This window comes from Vulpes vulpes, chromosome 4 (assembly GCF_048418805.1).
Source record: "Vulpes vulpes isolate BD-2025 chromosome 4, VulVul3, whole genome shotgun sequence".
Classification (NCBI taxonomy): domain Eukaryota; kingdom Metazoa; phylum Chordata; class Mammalia; order Carnivora; family Canidae; genus Vulpes; species Vulpes vulpes.
The window spans coordinates 83,490,709-83,507,953 of NC_132783.1; the positions used below are offsets into that span (position 1 = coordinate 83,490,709).

General features: G+C 36.3%; 1 protein-coding gene across 45 annotated transcripts in view; it reads right to left on the minus strand.

The window, feature by feature from the left end:
* Positions 1-17,245, minus strand: part of CFAP70 (cilia and flagella associated protein 70) — a 96,311-nt gene that overhangs the window by 11,161 nt on the left and 67,905 nt on the right. For 36 of the 45 annotated variants that reach the window (XM_072755020.1, XM_072755005.1, XM_072755027.1 and 33 more), the window contains 7 exons: positions 17,017-17,244; positions 8,111-8,242; positions 7,454-7,575; positions 5,911-6,063; positions 5,000-5,161; positions 2,350-2,439; positions 528-629 (listed from right to left, as the gene is read on the minus strand). In XM_072755020.1, the coding sequence (XP_072611121.1) occupies positions 528-629; positions 2,350-2,439; positions 5,000-5,161; positions 5,911-6,063; positions 7,454-7,575; positions 8,111-8,242; positions 17,017-17,244 (989 nt within the window). Of the gene's footprint in view, positions 1-527; positions 630-2,349; positions 2,440-4,999; positions 5,162-5,636; positions 5,748-5,910; positions 6,064-7,453; positions 7,576-8,110; positions 8,243-17,016; position 17,245 lie in introns of those variants that run through there. The other 9 variants (XM_072755021.1, XM_072755041.1, XM_072755048.1 and 6 more) reach the window with 3 other exon arrangements.

Sequence of the window (17,245 nt, forward strand, 5' to 3'; positions counted from 1 at the left end):
TGCCTGGAGCCTGCAGAGCAGCTTGAAAATGCCACAGGGAGCCCACCCAACCCAGAACCCCAGCTGGTTGGGATCCCTGGGTGGCGCAGCGGTTTAGCGCCTGCCTTTGGCCCAGGGCGCGATCCTGGAGACCTGGGATCAAATCCCACGTCGGGCTCCCGGTGCATGGAGCCTGCTTCTCCCTCTGTCTATGTCTCTGCCTCTCTCTCTGCGTGTGACTATCATAAAAAAAAAGAACCCCAACTGGCAATAAGCCCTGGCCCATCCCACTCCTGCTCACCTGTGACCAACAAGCCCAAATGGCTTGCTCTCATTTCTACAATCCCCTTTCCAGACAAACACATGGGAGTATATCATTTTTTGAGCACATTCCAAGTGCTTCTCAGACTGGGCCCCTCCTTCATCATCAGTATAATGACCAAATCTAAAGCTCGTTAAACCTCAACTATCATGAATTGATGACCATTTACTTACTTCCTCATATCTTTGCCCTAAAAGGGCATTATGTAAGGTTAAAAAACACTCACTTTCAGGCTGACCAGAGCCAGATATGCCCACACTTCAGCATTGTAGTTGTTCAATGCATTGGCTTCAGAGAGAGCATCCTCAGCCTCTGTAAACTCCTCCAACTTGATAGAAAAAGAAAAGTGTGAGTTAAGCCAGAGCAGTTTTCCCTTAAGCCAGCTGGAGTTAGTTTAGCTTAAAACACTATGTCCAAATAACAGTGGTAATGTGACCTATACAAACAGTTTTCTGTTTTTAAAATTTTTAGCTCAGAAAAAAATAAAATTTTTAGCTCAGAACTCTTTCTTCAAACAAAATCTTATGTGGTAGCCCAATATATGAACCTGTTAAAATAAGAACTTGGATTAAAAATCCAGGTAGGGAAATCTGGAGTCCTGCCTGCTAGGCTCTCAACTGACATCCCTCTCTCCCGCCTTTCCTCTACAGAAGTTCCATCAAGGCATCCATGAGCTTCAGGTGCCAGAACTGGAAAACCAGAAGTATTCACTATTGTGTATGCATCATTCAGTGATTTCCCCAAACACAGTAGGCTGTCAGGTCCATTTATTGTTTCTTCCTTTACATTGTGCATCCCTTTCTTAAGGTTAAAGTCCTATCAGCCCATCAAAATGCTAAAATTAGTTATTAATAGTACAATCTTGAGCAATCAGTACAATATTCAGGCTCTAGAATGCTCACTATCCTCTGGACATAGGGATATATGTCCAGATATCCCTATCTGGACATAGGGATATCAAAATTTTGTAAAATTTTCCAAAAGATTACCTAAGGAAGAAATAAGGCACTCCTCTCCCCAATAGAATAGCTCTTTGGTTTTTTCTGTTTTGAAAAGAAAATTATGAGTTTCTAGACCTGAGACAATATGAAGAATGGCCTTTCAGCAATGCCCATATTTTGGTCCACATTTTAAATGTCTCTAAGATATTGATTCCATTTTGAATCAATATATTGATTCATTATTCAACCAATATTATTCAATCAATTATACTTGCTAAGGATTTATTCTGTGACAGGTAGTATGCTAAGTAAGTGAATAAAAAGATAAAATACAACCCCTCAAAGAGTTCACTGACACATATGTAAAAAAAAAAAACAAAACGAAAGCCCAAACACATAAATAGTTACGATACAGAATAAACATTTCTATAATAAAAGCATATATAGATCTAGTGGAGGGACATAGGAAAATGGGAATAATTCTACCCTGGAATTAAAGGACAGATTTTGAGAGGAAACATTATTAAAATGAATCTTGAAAGATAAATAGTCTATTAGATGTATGAGGTGAAGAAAGACATTCCAGGTAAAAGAAATATCATATATGAAGGCATGGAGGCACAAGAGAGTGTGGTGTGGTCAGGAAACTCTTAAGTATGCATGTACGGCTGGAGAAAAGAGAGAGATTTGGGAAAATAAAATAATAAAACTAAATACTAGGCATCAATCATATATTGAATTTTATTCTAAAACAAAGGGTAGCCATTGGAGAGTTTAAGTAGGGGAGTAACATAATATTTGCATATTTTAAAGACCACTTTAATAAAAATGTGGGAGATGGATTGAGGTAGGACAGGAGATCACCCTAGCAGATAAAGTAGGGATGAGGCTTGAATTGGAGCTGTAAGAATAGGAATAGAGAGGGATTACATGTGGGATTTTTAAAGAATGTTTTATTTTATAGTACAGATAAACTATTTAGTTTACTGAACACCTTTGAAAAGTAACTTTTCCCACCAACATTACAAACTCCCAGGATGCTTGGAAGACCAAGGAATCAAGGTCTGCTGTATTGACAGGCCTATTCTTGAGCCTTCATCTTCTTACCCGATAACAGGCTATTCCCAGTCCTAGCCAGGTAAGGCATGAAGGTGATCTCTTACAGGCTTGCAGATAGGTTTTCTTTGCCTTTTCATACTGTAGAAAGAAAGCACCACTAAGCTATTGCTCTTCTGGAAGTTTTAAATGCTATATTGCTAGGATAATTATGGGGCTTCTGTAATTGTACTCAAAATCTCAATCTAAGTTAAATGAGCACTCAATTTTTTTAAAGGTATAAGTTTTTAAGAGCAGTTTTAGGTTCACAGAAAAGCAGAGAAAAATACAGCAATTTCTCATATACCCACTGCTGCCACACATGCATAGCTTCTCCCATTATCAACATCCCCCATCAGAGTGGTACCTTTGTACAAGTGATGAAGCTACATTGATACATCATTATCACCTAAAGTCCATGGTCACATTTGGCATTATACATTCTATAGGTTTAGACAAAGATATAATGACGTGTATCTATTATTAGAGTATTTTCACTGGCCTAAATATCCTCTCTGCTCCATCTATTCATCACATCCCTTCCCCAACCCCTCAAAATCACTGATCTCCTACTGTCTCTACAGTTTTGCCTTTTCCAGAATGTCACACAGTTGGAATTATACAGTATGTAGTCTTCTCAGATTAGCTACTTTCACTTACTAATATGTATTTAAGCTTCCTTTAGGTTTCTTCATGGTTTGCTAGTTTATCTCTTTTTAGTGCTTAGTAATACAGGAAACATTCAGAAAGACTAAAAAAGCAAACTTTCAAAACAATTAGACCACTTCTTGTCTTGCATCTCCAATATGAGAGATGTAACTATAGGTAAGTCTCAGCAAATAGCCTAAGAATTGCTTGCCTAGGGAAATTACTTGCCTAGTGAATACATAAGTCAGAATCTAGGTTCAAATGCAGCTTGCAATGATGTCAGAAAGAAAAGTTATTTATTTCACCACATTAGGATAGTGATTTTCTCTTTCAAGCCTATGTGGGCCTTCATACTTAAATTATAAGGCATCGAAACTTTTTGTTGCTGCTATTGTTTTATTTTAAATAGAGAATTGGGTGTTCTGGGGGTAGAAATGGAATGAAGTCAAAACAAAAGCACAGAGTCAAAAAATAGAATGTTGATAATTGTTGATATGGGATGATGGGTCCATGTTGGTTCATTTCTACTATTCTGTTTACTTTATGTATTTGGGTTTTTGGGTTTTTTTTTTTTTTTTTTTTGATTTATAAGTGGACTCCATGCCCAGCATGGAGCCTAATGCAGGGGCTGAACTCATAACCCTGAGCTCAAGACCTGAGCTGAGATGGAGAGTTAGATGCTTAACTGATTGGGCCACCCAGGTGCCCCATACTTTGTATGTATTTGAAATTTCCCATAACAAAAAAAAATTCTTTTTTTTAATTATAAATTTATTTTTATTGGTGTTCAATTTGCCAACATATAGAATAACACCCAGTGCTCATCCCATCAAATGCCCCCCTCAGTGCCCGTCACCCAGTCACCCGCCACCCCCTCCCCTTCCACCTGCCACCCCCTCCCCTTCCACCACCCTTAGTTCGTTTCCCAGAGTTAGGAGTCTCTCATGTTCTGTCTCCCTTTCTTATATTTCCCACTCATTTTTTCTCCTTTCCCCTTTATTCCCTTCCACTATTTTTTATATTCCCCAAATGAATGAGACCATAAAACGACAAATACCTACCATTTGCTTCAACGTGCATGGAACTGGAGGGTATCATGCTGAGTGAAATAAGTCAATCAGAGAAGGACAAAAAAAATTTTTTAGAAGGTCTTGGGGTAATTTCTAAAATGGAGAGTAATTGCTATAGAGTTAAGTTAGAGTTCCCTGTGGAATGAGGTTAGCCTCAGCTGAATTAAATATAAACCTTCATGTTAAGGAAGAAGTTTGAAGAAGTTCTTTTGACATTTTCCATTAATTAAGTAAAGCTAAGAATGTTTCCAATACTGATAGTAAAAGAAAGTTAGCTTGAATATTAACTACAACAACATTTATTATGTTCTACACAACTTTCTATCGTAATGGTTAAAACTACAGACTCCAATATTAGACTGCCCGGGTTTGAATCCTGCTCTAGTAATTACTAGTTTATCTGATGTTGGTTGAGTCACTTTACCTTTGGATATAAAAGTATCAATATCATATTACTATGTTGGTCCACATGGATGGATGTTAATGCTTGAACAGTGGTCAGGTTCCAGATCATGACTTATTTGTTTTTGTATATTTTTTATTGGAGTTCGATTTGCCAACATATAGTATAACACCTGATGCTCATCCCATCAAGTGCCCCCCTCAGTGCCCGTCACCCAGTCACCCCATCCCCCCGCACACCTCCCTTTCCACCACCCCTTGTTTATTTCCCAGAGTTAGGAGTCTCTCATGTTCTGTCACCTTCTCTGATATTTCCCACTCATTTTCTCTCCTTTCCCCTATAATCCCTCTCACTATTTTTTATATTCCCCATATGAATGAGACCATATAATGTTTGTCCTTCTCCGACTGACTTACTTCACTCAGCATAATACCCTCCAGTCTATCCACATTGAAGCAAATGGTAGGTATTTGTCGTTCTAATGGCTGAGTAATATGACTTGATTTATTTACATGGTTACTCTCCATCCTCTATGCCTCACCTCTTTCTCTTCCAGATAGATTTGCCCCAGTCTCAGGAAGATGAAGTGCATCTCAGAAGCATCCACTACAAAACTAATAGTTCGTTCATAGCATGCCTTGGCTTCAGCGTGATTTCCACTTAGAAAATAGAGATGGCCTTTCACACCCCAGACATTAGGGTTCTGAGAAAGTAAAGAATAAGTAGTACTTGGGATGAGGTGGTATTTAAAAGTACATTAATGATCTTTGTTTAAAATTTAAATTTAAAAAAAATTTAAAAAAAATTAAAAAAAATAAAATTTAAATTAAATTAAGTCCTTTCTTTTTCTAATAGCACTCAATTAGAAAGAGGGCCATTTAGTTGGGCTGGGGGAGTATTTTTCTAGGTCTGCCCCCTCATTTCTTTCTTGCATTTTTCAAAACTATTTTGTCTTTGGGGTAAATATTAAGAAAAACATTCAAACAAACCAAGAGAATGTTCACAATATGAAAACAGAAGAAGTCCGGAAAACTTGAAATAGATCAGCTCTCTGCTAAAGAGATATCCTTTTTTTTAAATTTTATTTTATTTATTCATGACAGAGAGAGAGAAAGAGAGAGAGGCAGAGACACAGGCAGAGGGAGAAGCAGTCTTCATGCAGGGAACCTGACGTGGGACTCGATTATACCCCAGGCCGAAGGCGGCGCCAAACTGCTGGGCCATCAGGGCTGCCCTAAAGAGGTATCCTTCCTTATCCTTTTCTCTGCCCCTTGCAAAACTCATAACTGCTTGAGAAAAATGAACAGAATGAAATAAATTAGTTTATGGAAAGTTGATGACCTCCACTTCTGGTAACCAGAAATCTATCTGTGATATGGAATCACCACCTTTAAGAAAGCCTGCTTGCCTCCCTCCAAACTATACTCAAGATGTTCTAGCAAAAGTTATTACCAGGTAGTCCATTTGAGCTGCTTGTTGAAGGCATTCCTCTGCCTTGGCGAAGTCCTTCTTGAGAAGGTGTGTCTGGGCCAGCACCAAGTAATACTCACAGCTGGGGCCTCCTTGAGGGCATAACAGCTCATGTGCAAGCACTCTTTGCACATACTATAAGGAAAAATTAGATTATAAGGAATATGTAAATAGCTGCATTGTATCAGTACCTTAGCTCTTGCAGTTGAATATTATGTCCCTGATAATAACAAATAAGAAATGAAATGATTATCAACCTCAAAAGGTTAGAGGTGAATTATAAAGATTCAGCACATCATGGGTCCATTACCAGGTATTCTACCTGGTAGATGTAGACATTTCAAAGTGAAAAATCTGCAGTACTGCACAATTCTGGTCTTGCTGGTGAGCATACTAGGTGAGTTTTTGCATATATTTATTATGCAGCAGATAAAAAACACATTAACCACCCCACTGACACATGAGGTAACTTTTTCAGGCAGCTGTAATTATTCAGAAAACTGACAGGCAAAACCTCCTTTTCTAAAATTCTAAACTCAAGGTCTTGGAAACATAAATACCTGTTTCTGAAAAACTCTTATTTGTGTTTGCCAGTTTTATACTTTGGGCTATTCTTTGTTTTCAATGCTATATAAGGCTTGCGAATTTGACAAAGTCAGATGTACTTTCTAAGCAGAAGGAAGAGCCCTTCTTTTCTTCTCCCAACTCCCATTAACACTTACATCTTCTTAGAAAAATAGTAAGAAGAGGTTCTGGAGCTGTTCCCTCTACATACATTTCTGGCTCTTTGCCCTGGAGAAGGGGGGGGATAGTGACTTATTTAATCCGGGAGACAGAAAGCCTGTTTCTCTATTGGGAAATGTGTTAAAAGCTCCTGTTTAATGTGGCCTACTCCACCCTTAAGTGGAACATGCACTCTTCAGGATCAAGGCCAAGTCTCCTGGCTACTGCATCTTGCTCTTTCTCCTACTGCTTGCTTCACAAATATATTTCTTGTTTCCCATATGGTAGGCAGACCTCACAGGACGCTCTTCTTCTCTGGGAGGAAGGGACAATTCTCCAGTAGCTCCTCCCATGACTGCATAAGTAAGTCAAATCTGAGGCTAGTCACATCTCCAGCCTAATTATACAAATAAAAAAATAATATTTTTATTCCCTCATATAGTATCATGTATGTGTTTATAATTGTTTACAACCTAGAAAGGAAGAAGGGTATATGATTAGGCTCCTGTGAACCCCCAACACTCACATAATATGAGTTCTGATAATAAATATATATCCTTTAGAGTCTGATTTTGCTCTGCTGGTATTCTGAGGGAACAGATTTGCAGTATGGTCTTCTGATGCTCTCTGTAGAGAGTGGTTCATATTTGGATGTTCATACCATTGGGCCTACAGTATACTCTCAAAAGCATATTTGATTTCTGCATCATACATATTAAAGCTTGGAAAGATACCAGTATGGATTGAAGGAGTAGTTCACTAAAATATTTCCATCTACTTGCCCTTTCCCAAATATTCTGACCTGCACAGCATTGACTTTCATCAAGAAACGTATGGTCTCCATGAAGATGGTGGCAGGAGTTTGGGAAACACCATAAGGACTAGGATACAAAACGGTTGATGAATCTTGACATTTTGATGTTTCTGAAAATATTATATTAAAAGAAGAGATGATTAGATGTAAAGGAAAAAAATGTCAGAAGCTCAGGCAGTGAGCTACATTACTACCAAGATAGCAAGGAGAAAATTCTGATCTAATATATGAAAGAGGTTATGGTCTGAAAAGCAATAGATTCCTTTAGGGCAACAGTGCCCAAAGATCTCAAAAGTGCTCAAGGTTAGACTACTGGTGGTCACAAATTCATGTCACAACTAAATAAAATGGTTATTAAAAGTATTCAGATCTTCCTGAATGTGAAACACAACCTGTAGATATTCTAATCATAAGTCTGTAGTTAGCCTCTTCTCCGAGCTAAATACAAATCCTTGCTTATTGAGAGAGTTGCACTACAGAGTTCAGATTATCAGAACCTAACTTCATATGAAGGAACTTAGGCAATATGACAAATAATCAACTTCAAACAAGTTAAGATTGCCATATTGGTCATCATAATAATTTTCATCCTTGTCTAGTTTGTTTATGCCCTTCTTTCAAGTGGAAATCTTTATTCCTAAGTACCTTTTTTCACTGGCATCTCCTTGAGAAGTATGTTGGATGGTTTTTGGCTGATAGTTGGATCCTGAGATTGTGTAGATATAATGTGTTCTCGTGAGTCAGACTGCAGTTTGGAGGATTCTTCAAGAAAGTCGTCTAGAATGGATGGTCTTAAATAGATTAAACTTTAATGAGGAAAGAACCCCCCCCCCAAAAAAATAAATAAAAAAGAAAAAAGGAAAGAAAAACCCTTCCTATATTAGATATTAAAAGGTTATTATAGGATATAAAATATAATTATTTTCAAAGTATAAGAAGCATATTTCCTTTTTTAAAAATTTTTATTTATTTATGATAGTCACACAGAGAGAGAGAAAGAGAGAGGCAGAGACATAGGCAGAGGGAGAAGCAGACTCCATGCACTGGGAGCCCGATGTGGGATTCGATCCCGGGTCTCCAGGATCGCGCCCTGGGCCAAAGCCAGGCGCCAAACTGCTGCGCCACCCAGGGATCCCAGAAGCATATTTCCTAAATATTGCAGGGATAAACCTGTTTTATAGACTTTTTATATTTCTTTCTTTTTAAAGATTTTGTTTTTAAGTAATCTCTACACCCAATATGGGGCTCAAACGTATAACCCTGAGATCAAGAGTCACATGCTCCACTGACTGAGCCAGCCAGGTGCCCCAGACTTTTTATATTTCTGAATAATTTAAAAAGTTCAAGCCAAATTGGCGGCACAGCTTCTATAACTATGACCCCTAGTCCAACCCTGCTGCTAGCCTGAGTCATGATCATGTCAAAGAAATACTTATTACAAAAGCTATTTGCTAAATCCAGAATGTTAAGGATCTAAATGAGAAAGCTAATATATTTTTAGATTAAATTCAAACTCCTGAAGGACAGGAATTCTGTTCTTAGTGTTCAAAAATCACCACTATCATCGTCATCATCATCATTAGTGGCTATATTCGAGCATGATTATATGCCAGGAATTGTACTAAAAATTGTACTAATAACTTTAATGTATAATCTCACAAAACATTCACTATGCTCCTTTAAGCAAAGTGAATCACAGAGAAGTTAAATAATTTGCTGAAGCTCTTGAACGTGCCTTGCTGCCTTTCAAATAAATAAATGTATGATGAATAAAAATAAAAAGCACGGGAATAAAAATAAAAAGCCAGGCGGGAAATGACCAGTGCCAAATGACCTCCCAAGAAGAGGTCACCCTCAGCTAGAGCAAAAGATATGGCTTTGAAAGTTGGATAGGTAGAGGGGGAGGTGCGTTTAATACTGAGACCATGCTATTGGCAAAAACACAGAAGTAGCAGGCTAATTATTTTAGTGGGTATTGAGGGTTTCCTAGAGAAAATTAAGGGAAAGACAGGTCGGAGCTAGACTGTACTGATATTTTAATGCTAGGATTTTTCTTCTGTAGGCAAAAGGAGAAAACAATAGGGTTTTAAACAGAAAAATTAAAAGATGAAAAGTGGTATTTTGTAGCAAGGAGAAAAAAATACAGATGAGGACAAAGAGGTTTTAGTAAGGCTGTCACAACAATCTGGATATTTGGTAATGAAAAGTAGTGTGGAAGCTTAAAGGGAAGATGCAAGGAGCCTTTTTAAAAAGACTTTATTTGATTATGAGAGACGTACAGAGAGAGGCAGAGACACAGGCAGAGCCCAATCCAAGACTCAATCCCAGGACTCAGGATCATACCCTGAGCCAAAGGCAGATGCTCAACCCCTGAGCCACTCAGGCATCCCACAAGAAGCATTTTGAAAGAGAACTAGATAGTCTTGAGAATTAACCCGCTATAGGGAAGTTCTAGAAGTTCAATCTAGAAAGGAAGAGGAACAGGAATGACTCTGAGATCATGATCTTGGGTGCTTAATAAAGCAATGTAAAATCAATTTGGGAGATGAGGAGTTGAGTTTACTAGTAGAAATCCAGCTCCTTAAATAAAAATAAAAAATAAAAGAAAGAAAGAAAGAAAGAAAGAAAGAAAGAAAGAAAGAAAGAAAGAAAGAAAATCCAGCTCCTAGGTTCTAGAGGGATGTTAGGGCTAAATATAGAGATTTGAGAGTTATCAGTAAATGGAAAATGTGAGTGCAGGTGAACTCTTAGAAAGTAAACTACATTATTGGGAGATGATTACATGTAATGAGTATAACAAGAGAATCTAACAAAGAACCCAAACTGTTAGGAGATGTAGGAGGCAATGCTACACTGTATTTAAGGAAAGAGAATGGTTAAATACTTCAGACTGATGACTGAAGAGTATGTGATGATCTTAATGAAAAATACTAATATTCAATTTTTTGAGGTATAATTTATATATAATAAAGTGTTCCCCTTTAAATATATACTTCAGTGCATTTTAACAAATGTATACATTTAGGTAATCACTATCACAATCAAGATACGAAAGATTTCTAACACCCCAAAAAGCTCTCTTGTGTTCTTTGAAGTTAATCCTCAACTCCCAGCCCAAGGCAACCATTAATTTGCTTTCTGTCAATACAGATTAGTTTTGCCTTTTCTAGAATTTCACTTAAATGGAATCATATAATATGTACTCTTTTGCATCTGACTTATTCACTTAGCATAATGTTTCTGAGATTTATCCATGTTGTATATATCAGTAATTTGTTTCTTTTCATTGTTGAGTAGTTTTTGATTGTGTAGATACGAGAAAATTTACTATCCCTTCACCTATTGATAGGCAGTTTGATTGTTCCCAGTTTTTGCCTGCTATAAATAAATCTGCTATGAACATTTGTGTACAAATCTTTGCAATGTCTTAATTTCTCTTGGGTAAATAGCTAGGGTGAAATTGCTGGCACATATGTGTTTAACTTGTTTTAAACTGCGGTTTTTCCAAGTGGCTATTACCATATGGCACTCCCACCAAAAATGTTTGAGAGTTCCAGCTACTCTTATAAACTTGCCATTGCTTAGTATTATCATTTTTTTTAATTAGCTATTCTAGTGGTAAATCACATTGATTTTCAAATGTAAGATCAAACTTCCTTAAGTTGGATATGTTATCTTTTATATATGCTGCTAAAATTTATGGAGTAATATTAATAATTTTTTATGTCCAGGTTCAAGAAGGCTATTGGTGTGTACTCTTCTTGGGATGGATTTGTCTGATTTTGAATATGACAGTGATAATTATGGTCAAACTGTGGGAAGTATTCCGTCTTATATTTTCTAAGTTTATGATAGGAATGGGGTAGGCCTCGAGTTTTCTTTGTCTTGATTATTCAGATTTTCTTTCTTTCTGATTAAGCTTTGTATGTCTGTCAAGGTATTTACATTTCATACAAGTTGTTAAATTTGTTGACATTATTAATAATTTCCCTTATTATCTTTCTAATATTTATAAGATTTGCAGTATTGTCCCCTCTTTCATTTGTGATATTGGTACTATGTATCTTCTCTTTTTTCTAATCAGATTTATCTATTAATTGATCTTTTCAAAGAATCTACAACTAGCCTCATTAATTTTCTTTATTCTTGTCTATTTTCCATTTCATTGACATCTACTCTGATCTTTATTATTTTTTCCTTTTACTTACTTTGGACTTAATTTATTTCTAGCTTCTTAAGGTAGAATCTTGGATAATTGGTTTTAGATCTTTCTTATTTTTTAATAGAGGCATTTAAAGCTAGAAATTTCCCTCTGGGAACTAATATAGTTCATCTTACAAATTTTGATTTGTTTTGTTATCATTCAGTTCAAACTATTTTGTGATTTCTTCTTTGATCTATGGGTTATTTAGAAGTGTATTGCTTAATTTACAAATACTTGAGGTTTTCTTATATATCAAGTAGTGAGCTGGTAAATGTTCAACAATTGGCTTTTGAATATGTATGAAGTCTGGTTTGTAGTGTTTGCCTATCATAGCTGATTTCAAGCAACCAATGTTACATCACTGAATGCAGAGTTAGGAAGAGCTGCATAAGAGCATACCATTATATAGTATTTCTACATAAGAATACAATTATATATACATAACTTCAACAGCACAGATGATAATAAAATAGTAAAATAATAAAGAAAATTATTTTACTTTTTTCAACTAATGCAGAAAAAAATTTGATAAAGTCTAACAGCTGTGAATAAAAAAAGCTCTTTGAAAATTAGGAATAGAAAGGATCTCCTTAATTCTATAAATGTTTTTTGACAGAGTTTACAGTATATTTTATATTTAATAGCCAAATTTAAAATTCATTCCCATTGAGATCGGAAAGAAGATACAATTGACCACCATGACTAACATGTAATATATTATTGGAGATAGTAAGAAAACATAAGTAGTATGAGGATTGGGAGGGAAAAGGTAACACTAACATTATTGTTATTAGCAGATAATATGATAATCATATTCTAGAAAAAAAACAATACAATTAATTATCTACTAGAATCAATAAAAGTCAAACAAGAGACATATACAAATTCAATCTAAAAACAACAGAATACACTAAAATCTAAAATGTCAAAATCGGGCAGCCCCGGTGGTGCAGCGGTTTAGCGCCGCCTGCAGCCCAGGGCATGATCCTGGAGTCCTGGAATCGAGTCCCACTCAGGCTCTCTGCATGGAGCCTGCTTCTCCCTCTGCCTGTGTCTCTGTCTCTCTCTCTCTCTCTCTCTGCATCTCCTTGAATAAATAAATAAATAAAATCTTAAAAAGAAATAAAATGTCAAAATCAATAGCATACACTAAAAAATATCAGCAATAGCCAATGAGAAAATAAAATTAAAGTTAGATTCTTTATGGTAGCAGTGTTATCCAAAAGGTTATTATGAATTACTTAAACAGAGCCTCATTGGAGAAAATGCTATAACTTTAATAAAGGACACAGACGAAGATCTGAGGATATGGAAAGACCTTCCTCATACTTGGATAGAATGATTTAATAACATAGATGTTACCCTTAAAATAATCAATAAGTTCAGTAAGGTCCAAATAAAAACTTCAACTGGATTGTTTATGTACTTGATAAACTCACTATAAAATACATATAGATGAGCCTGTTTTTTTTAAGATTTTATTTATTTATTCATGAGAGAGAGAGAGAGAGAGAGAGAGAGAGGCAGAGACACAGGCAGAGGGAGAAGCAGGCTCCATGCAGGGAGCACGACATGGGACTTGATCCCGGGTCTCCAGGATCAGGCCCTGGGCTCAAGGCGGTGCTAAACCGCTGAGCCACCCGGGCTGCCCATGAGCCTGTTTTTTAAGCTAATTTGTATTCTTACTAATATTCCTATAAGAGTGGATTTGTAATATATGTTGTCTATAACATTAGAAAATGTTCACATTCATATTTTGAGGTTCTTTCTTATTTTAATAGAGAACAGACTTCTCAGAAAATCTTCAGAAGCAGCTTATCACATATCAAACTATTGAAATAAACCCAGTGGGGTTAGATTACTCATCTGTCCATCAAGTGGGACATCTGCATTGACTGGGGGCTTAATGGACTCAGAAGAGGCCTGGAAGTAAATCCTAAAAATGAGCCAATCCCCACTTGAATGGTTACTGGAATAAACCCACCTTTAGTAACCTGAGTTCAGTGCCTGAGGCAGATAAACCACTTTGGCTTGGTTTCATTTTTCTTCTCTTTATTTGTGATGCTCAGATCTAAGATGTGTGTTTCAGACTGTGTACAGGCTTCTCTTTTGTTAGATTAAAAAAATTAGTCCTACTTTTGTATGAACACCTTAGAATATAAAATGACCAAAACAGAAGACTTGCCATTAGATGTTTTTCAGGTGTCAACAGATTTGTGGTAAATCATTTGTCTTTTTTAAAACTTCAACTTCTGCAGTTCAGACAGTAGATTACTCAGTAAAAGTATTAGACATAACTAAGAGGTAAATATTTTTAGTGCATATTAAATAAAATAAAGTGCTCTAAAGAAATTTTTAAAAATACATATAGATAAATAAAGTCCATTAATAGGCAAGTCAGATATAAAAATGGGAGGCAAGTAAATGGGAGAACCTAATATACCAGATTTTTTTTTTTTTTTTTTTTTTATGATAGGCACACAGTGAGAGAGAGAGAGAGGCAGAGACACAGGCAGAGGGAGAAGCAGGCTCCATGCACCGGGAGCCCGATATGGGATTCGATCCCGGGTCTCCAGGATCGCGCCCTGGGCCAAAGGCAGGCGCCAAACCGCTGTGCCACCCAGGGATCCCTATACCAGATTTTAAGGCACACTACAACACCATAGCAATAAAAAGGATATAATATTGTTTTAAGATCAGACCAGTAAGACAGAATAAAAAGCTTGGAGACATATACTTTACAACAAAACAGAAAAGACAGTTGTTTAATAGATAATTTTGAGAAAAATTGTATTTTCCTATACAGAGAAAAATAAAACTGGATGCCTATTTAGCATCATTTTCAAGGATGGAATCCAAATAAACTTAAATATGAAACAAATATAAAGTTAAAGGAAATATGAGGCAAGAAGAACTATTAAAACAAAACTTTAAAGACATAAAACTACAAAGGATATAGGAGCATTGAATGTATCAACTAATTCAACCTAAAATTCTATAGAATGCTTAACAGCAGCAGAATACATATTCTTTTCAAGTGAATATGGAACATTTATCAAGATAGATCCTTTGCTGGATCACAGAACAAATCAAAATAAATTTAAAAGGATTCAAATCTGCAAAGATGTTTTCTAAACACAATGAAATTAAATTATAGATAAAAAACAAAGAAAAAAAAAACAAAGATACCTGGAAAATTCCCCATATGTTTAGAAAATTAAAAGTATATAAAACTAAGAAGTCAGGAAATGACAGATGTCAGGAAGGATGAAGAAAAAGGGGAATCCTCTTACACTGTTGGTGGGAATGCAAGCTAGTGAAGCTACTCTGGAAAAAAAACAGTATGGAAGTTCCTCAAAAAATTGAAAATAGAGCTACCCTATAACCCAGCAATTGAACTACTAGGTAATTTACCCCAGAGATACAAATGTAGTGACCCAAAGGGGCACCTGAACCCCAATGTTTACAGCAGCAATGTCCACAATAGCCAAACTATGGAAAGAGCTCAGATATCCATTGACAGATAAATACATAAAGAAGATGATATATATATATATAGTATGTATATTGTATATATATTGTATATATTATATATATATATATAGTATACACACAAAATATATATATATATATCATTACCCAGCCATCCCCAAAAAAAGATATCTTGCCATTTGTAATGACATGGGTGGAACTCAAGAGTATTATGCTAAGCAAAACAAGTCAATATGAGAAAGCCAATTATCATATAATTGCATTCATATATGGAATTTAAGAAATAAAACAGAAGCACAGGGGAAGGGAGGGAAAAATAAAACAATACAAAAATCAGAGAGGGACACAAACCATAAGAGACTCTTAACATAGGAAACAAAATGAGGTTTGTTGGAGGGGAGGGGAGTGTGAGGAAGGGGTAAATGGGTGATGGACATTAAGGAGAACACATGATGTAATAAGCACTGGGTGTTATAGAAGACTTATGAATCACTGAACTCTACCTCTGAAACTAATAATATGCTCACTATATGTTAATTGAATTTAAATAAATTTTTTAAAAATAGAAAAAAAATAAAATTAAAAGCACACTGCTAACCCATAGTCCCAGCAATTCAACTCCTAAGTATTAACCCAAAGAAATGGAAGTGTATGTCTATAAAGATACTTGTAGACAAATATCCATAGCAGCTTTATTTTAATAGTCCCAAACTGGAAACACTCTAAATATCTATCAATAGGTGAATAGATAAACATATTGTAGTATCTCCATATAATGGGATACTATTTAGCAATAAAAAGGGATGAAATACTAATATAGGCAACAGCATGTTTGAATCTCAAAATAGTTGTGCTTAGTGAAAAAAGAACATACTGTGCAATTCTATTTAATTCTAGAAGTTCTAGAAAATTTTGGGAATTTTAGAATTCTAGAAAATTTCTAAAATTTTAGACATGCAAGCTCATTGATGGTGACAGAGAGAGACTTGGTGGTTGGTTGTCTGGAAATGGGAGCCAGAGAAAGAGATTCAAATGGGCACAAGGAGGGATGCCTGGGTGGCTCAGTGGTTGAGCATCTGCCTTTAGCTCAGAGCATGATCTTGGGACTGGGATCGAGTCCCACAGCAGGCTCCTTTTCTCCCTCTGCCTATGTCTCTGCCTCTCTCTCTCTGTCTCTCATGAATAAATAAATAAAATATTTTTTAAAAAATGGGCACAAGGAGAGTTTTGGAGATTTGGGGTATGTTCATTAACTTGATTGTGGTGATGTTTTCATGGGTATATTCATATAAAACTGTATGTGTTAAATATGTGCAGTTTATGAAATGTCAATTCCGAGATTGAGAATGTTGTTAAAGAAAATGAGGGGAGGGATCCCTGGGTGGCGCAGCGGTTTGGCGCCTGCGTTTGGCCCAGGGCGCGATCCTGGAGACCCGGGATCGAATCCCACTTCGGGCTCCCGGTGCATGGAGCCTGCTTCTCCCTCTGCCTGTGTCTCTGCCTCTCTCTCTCTCTCTCTGTGACTATCATAAATAAAATAAAATAAAATAAAAAAGAAAATGAGGGGAAAATGAAAGAAATTTACTCTTCTACAATGATACCCCTCTTATGAATACACAGAAACAGTAAATTCTCTAAGACTAAAAAACCCAAATAGCAACAGTAAAAGCTTCAGACTTTCATTCATATGAATGAGGAATTATTTAGAAGGAGTCTTTCCTGGTATCCCTGGGACAACTCAAAACTCAGTCTACTGATTCATTTGACAATTATTTAATACCTATTACATGCCATGTCCTATTCATAAGGCCATTACTTTTCCCAATAGCCACTTATTTCCATTTCCTGGTCCTACCTGCTGGGGCTTCCACCTTAATTGCTGTTGCAGAAGAACCATTAGTGATTCCCCAAGGGCCTAAACTGGATTCTTCTACTTTCCCTCCTTCTTCAATGTACTCAACAGTACCAATGCTCCTCTGCTTCATTATTTGTGCCTGTAGCATTCGTGCCTGAAGTTGTTTGAAGGCCTCATGAAATGCCATTTCCATTCGAATATCATTGTTTTGAATTTCATAGTACAAACC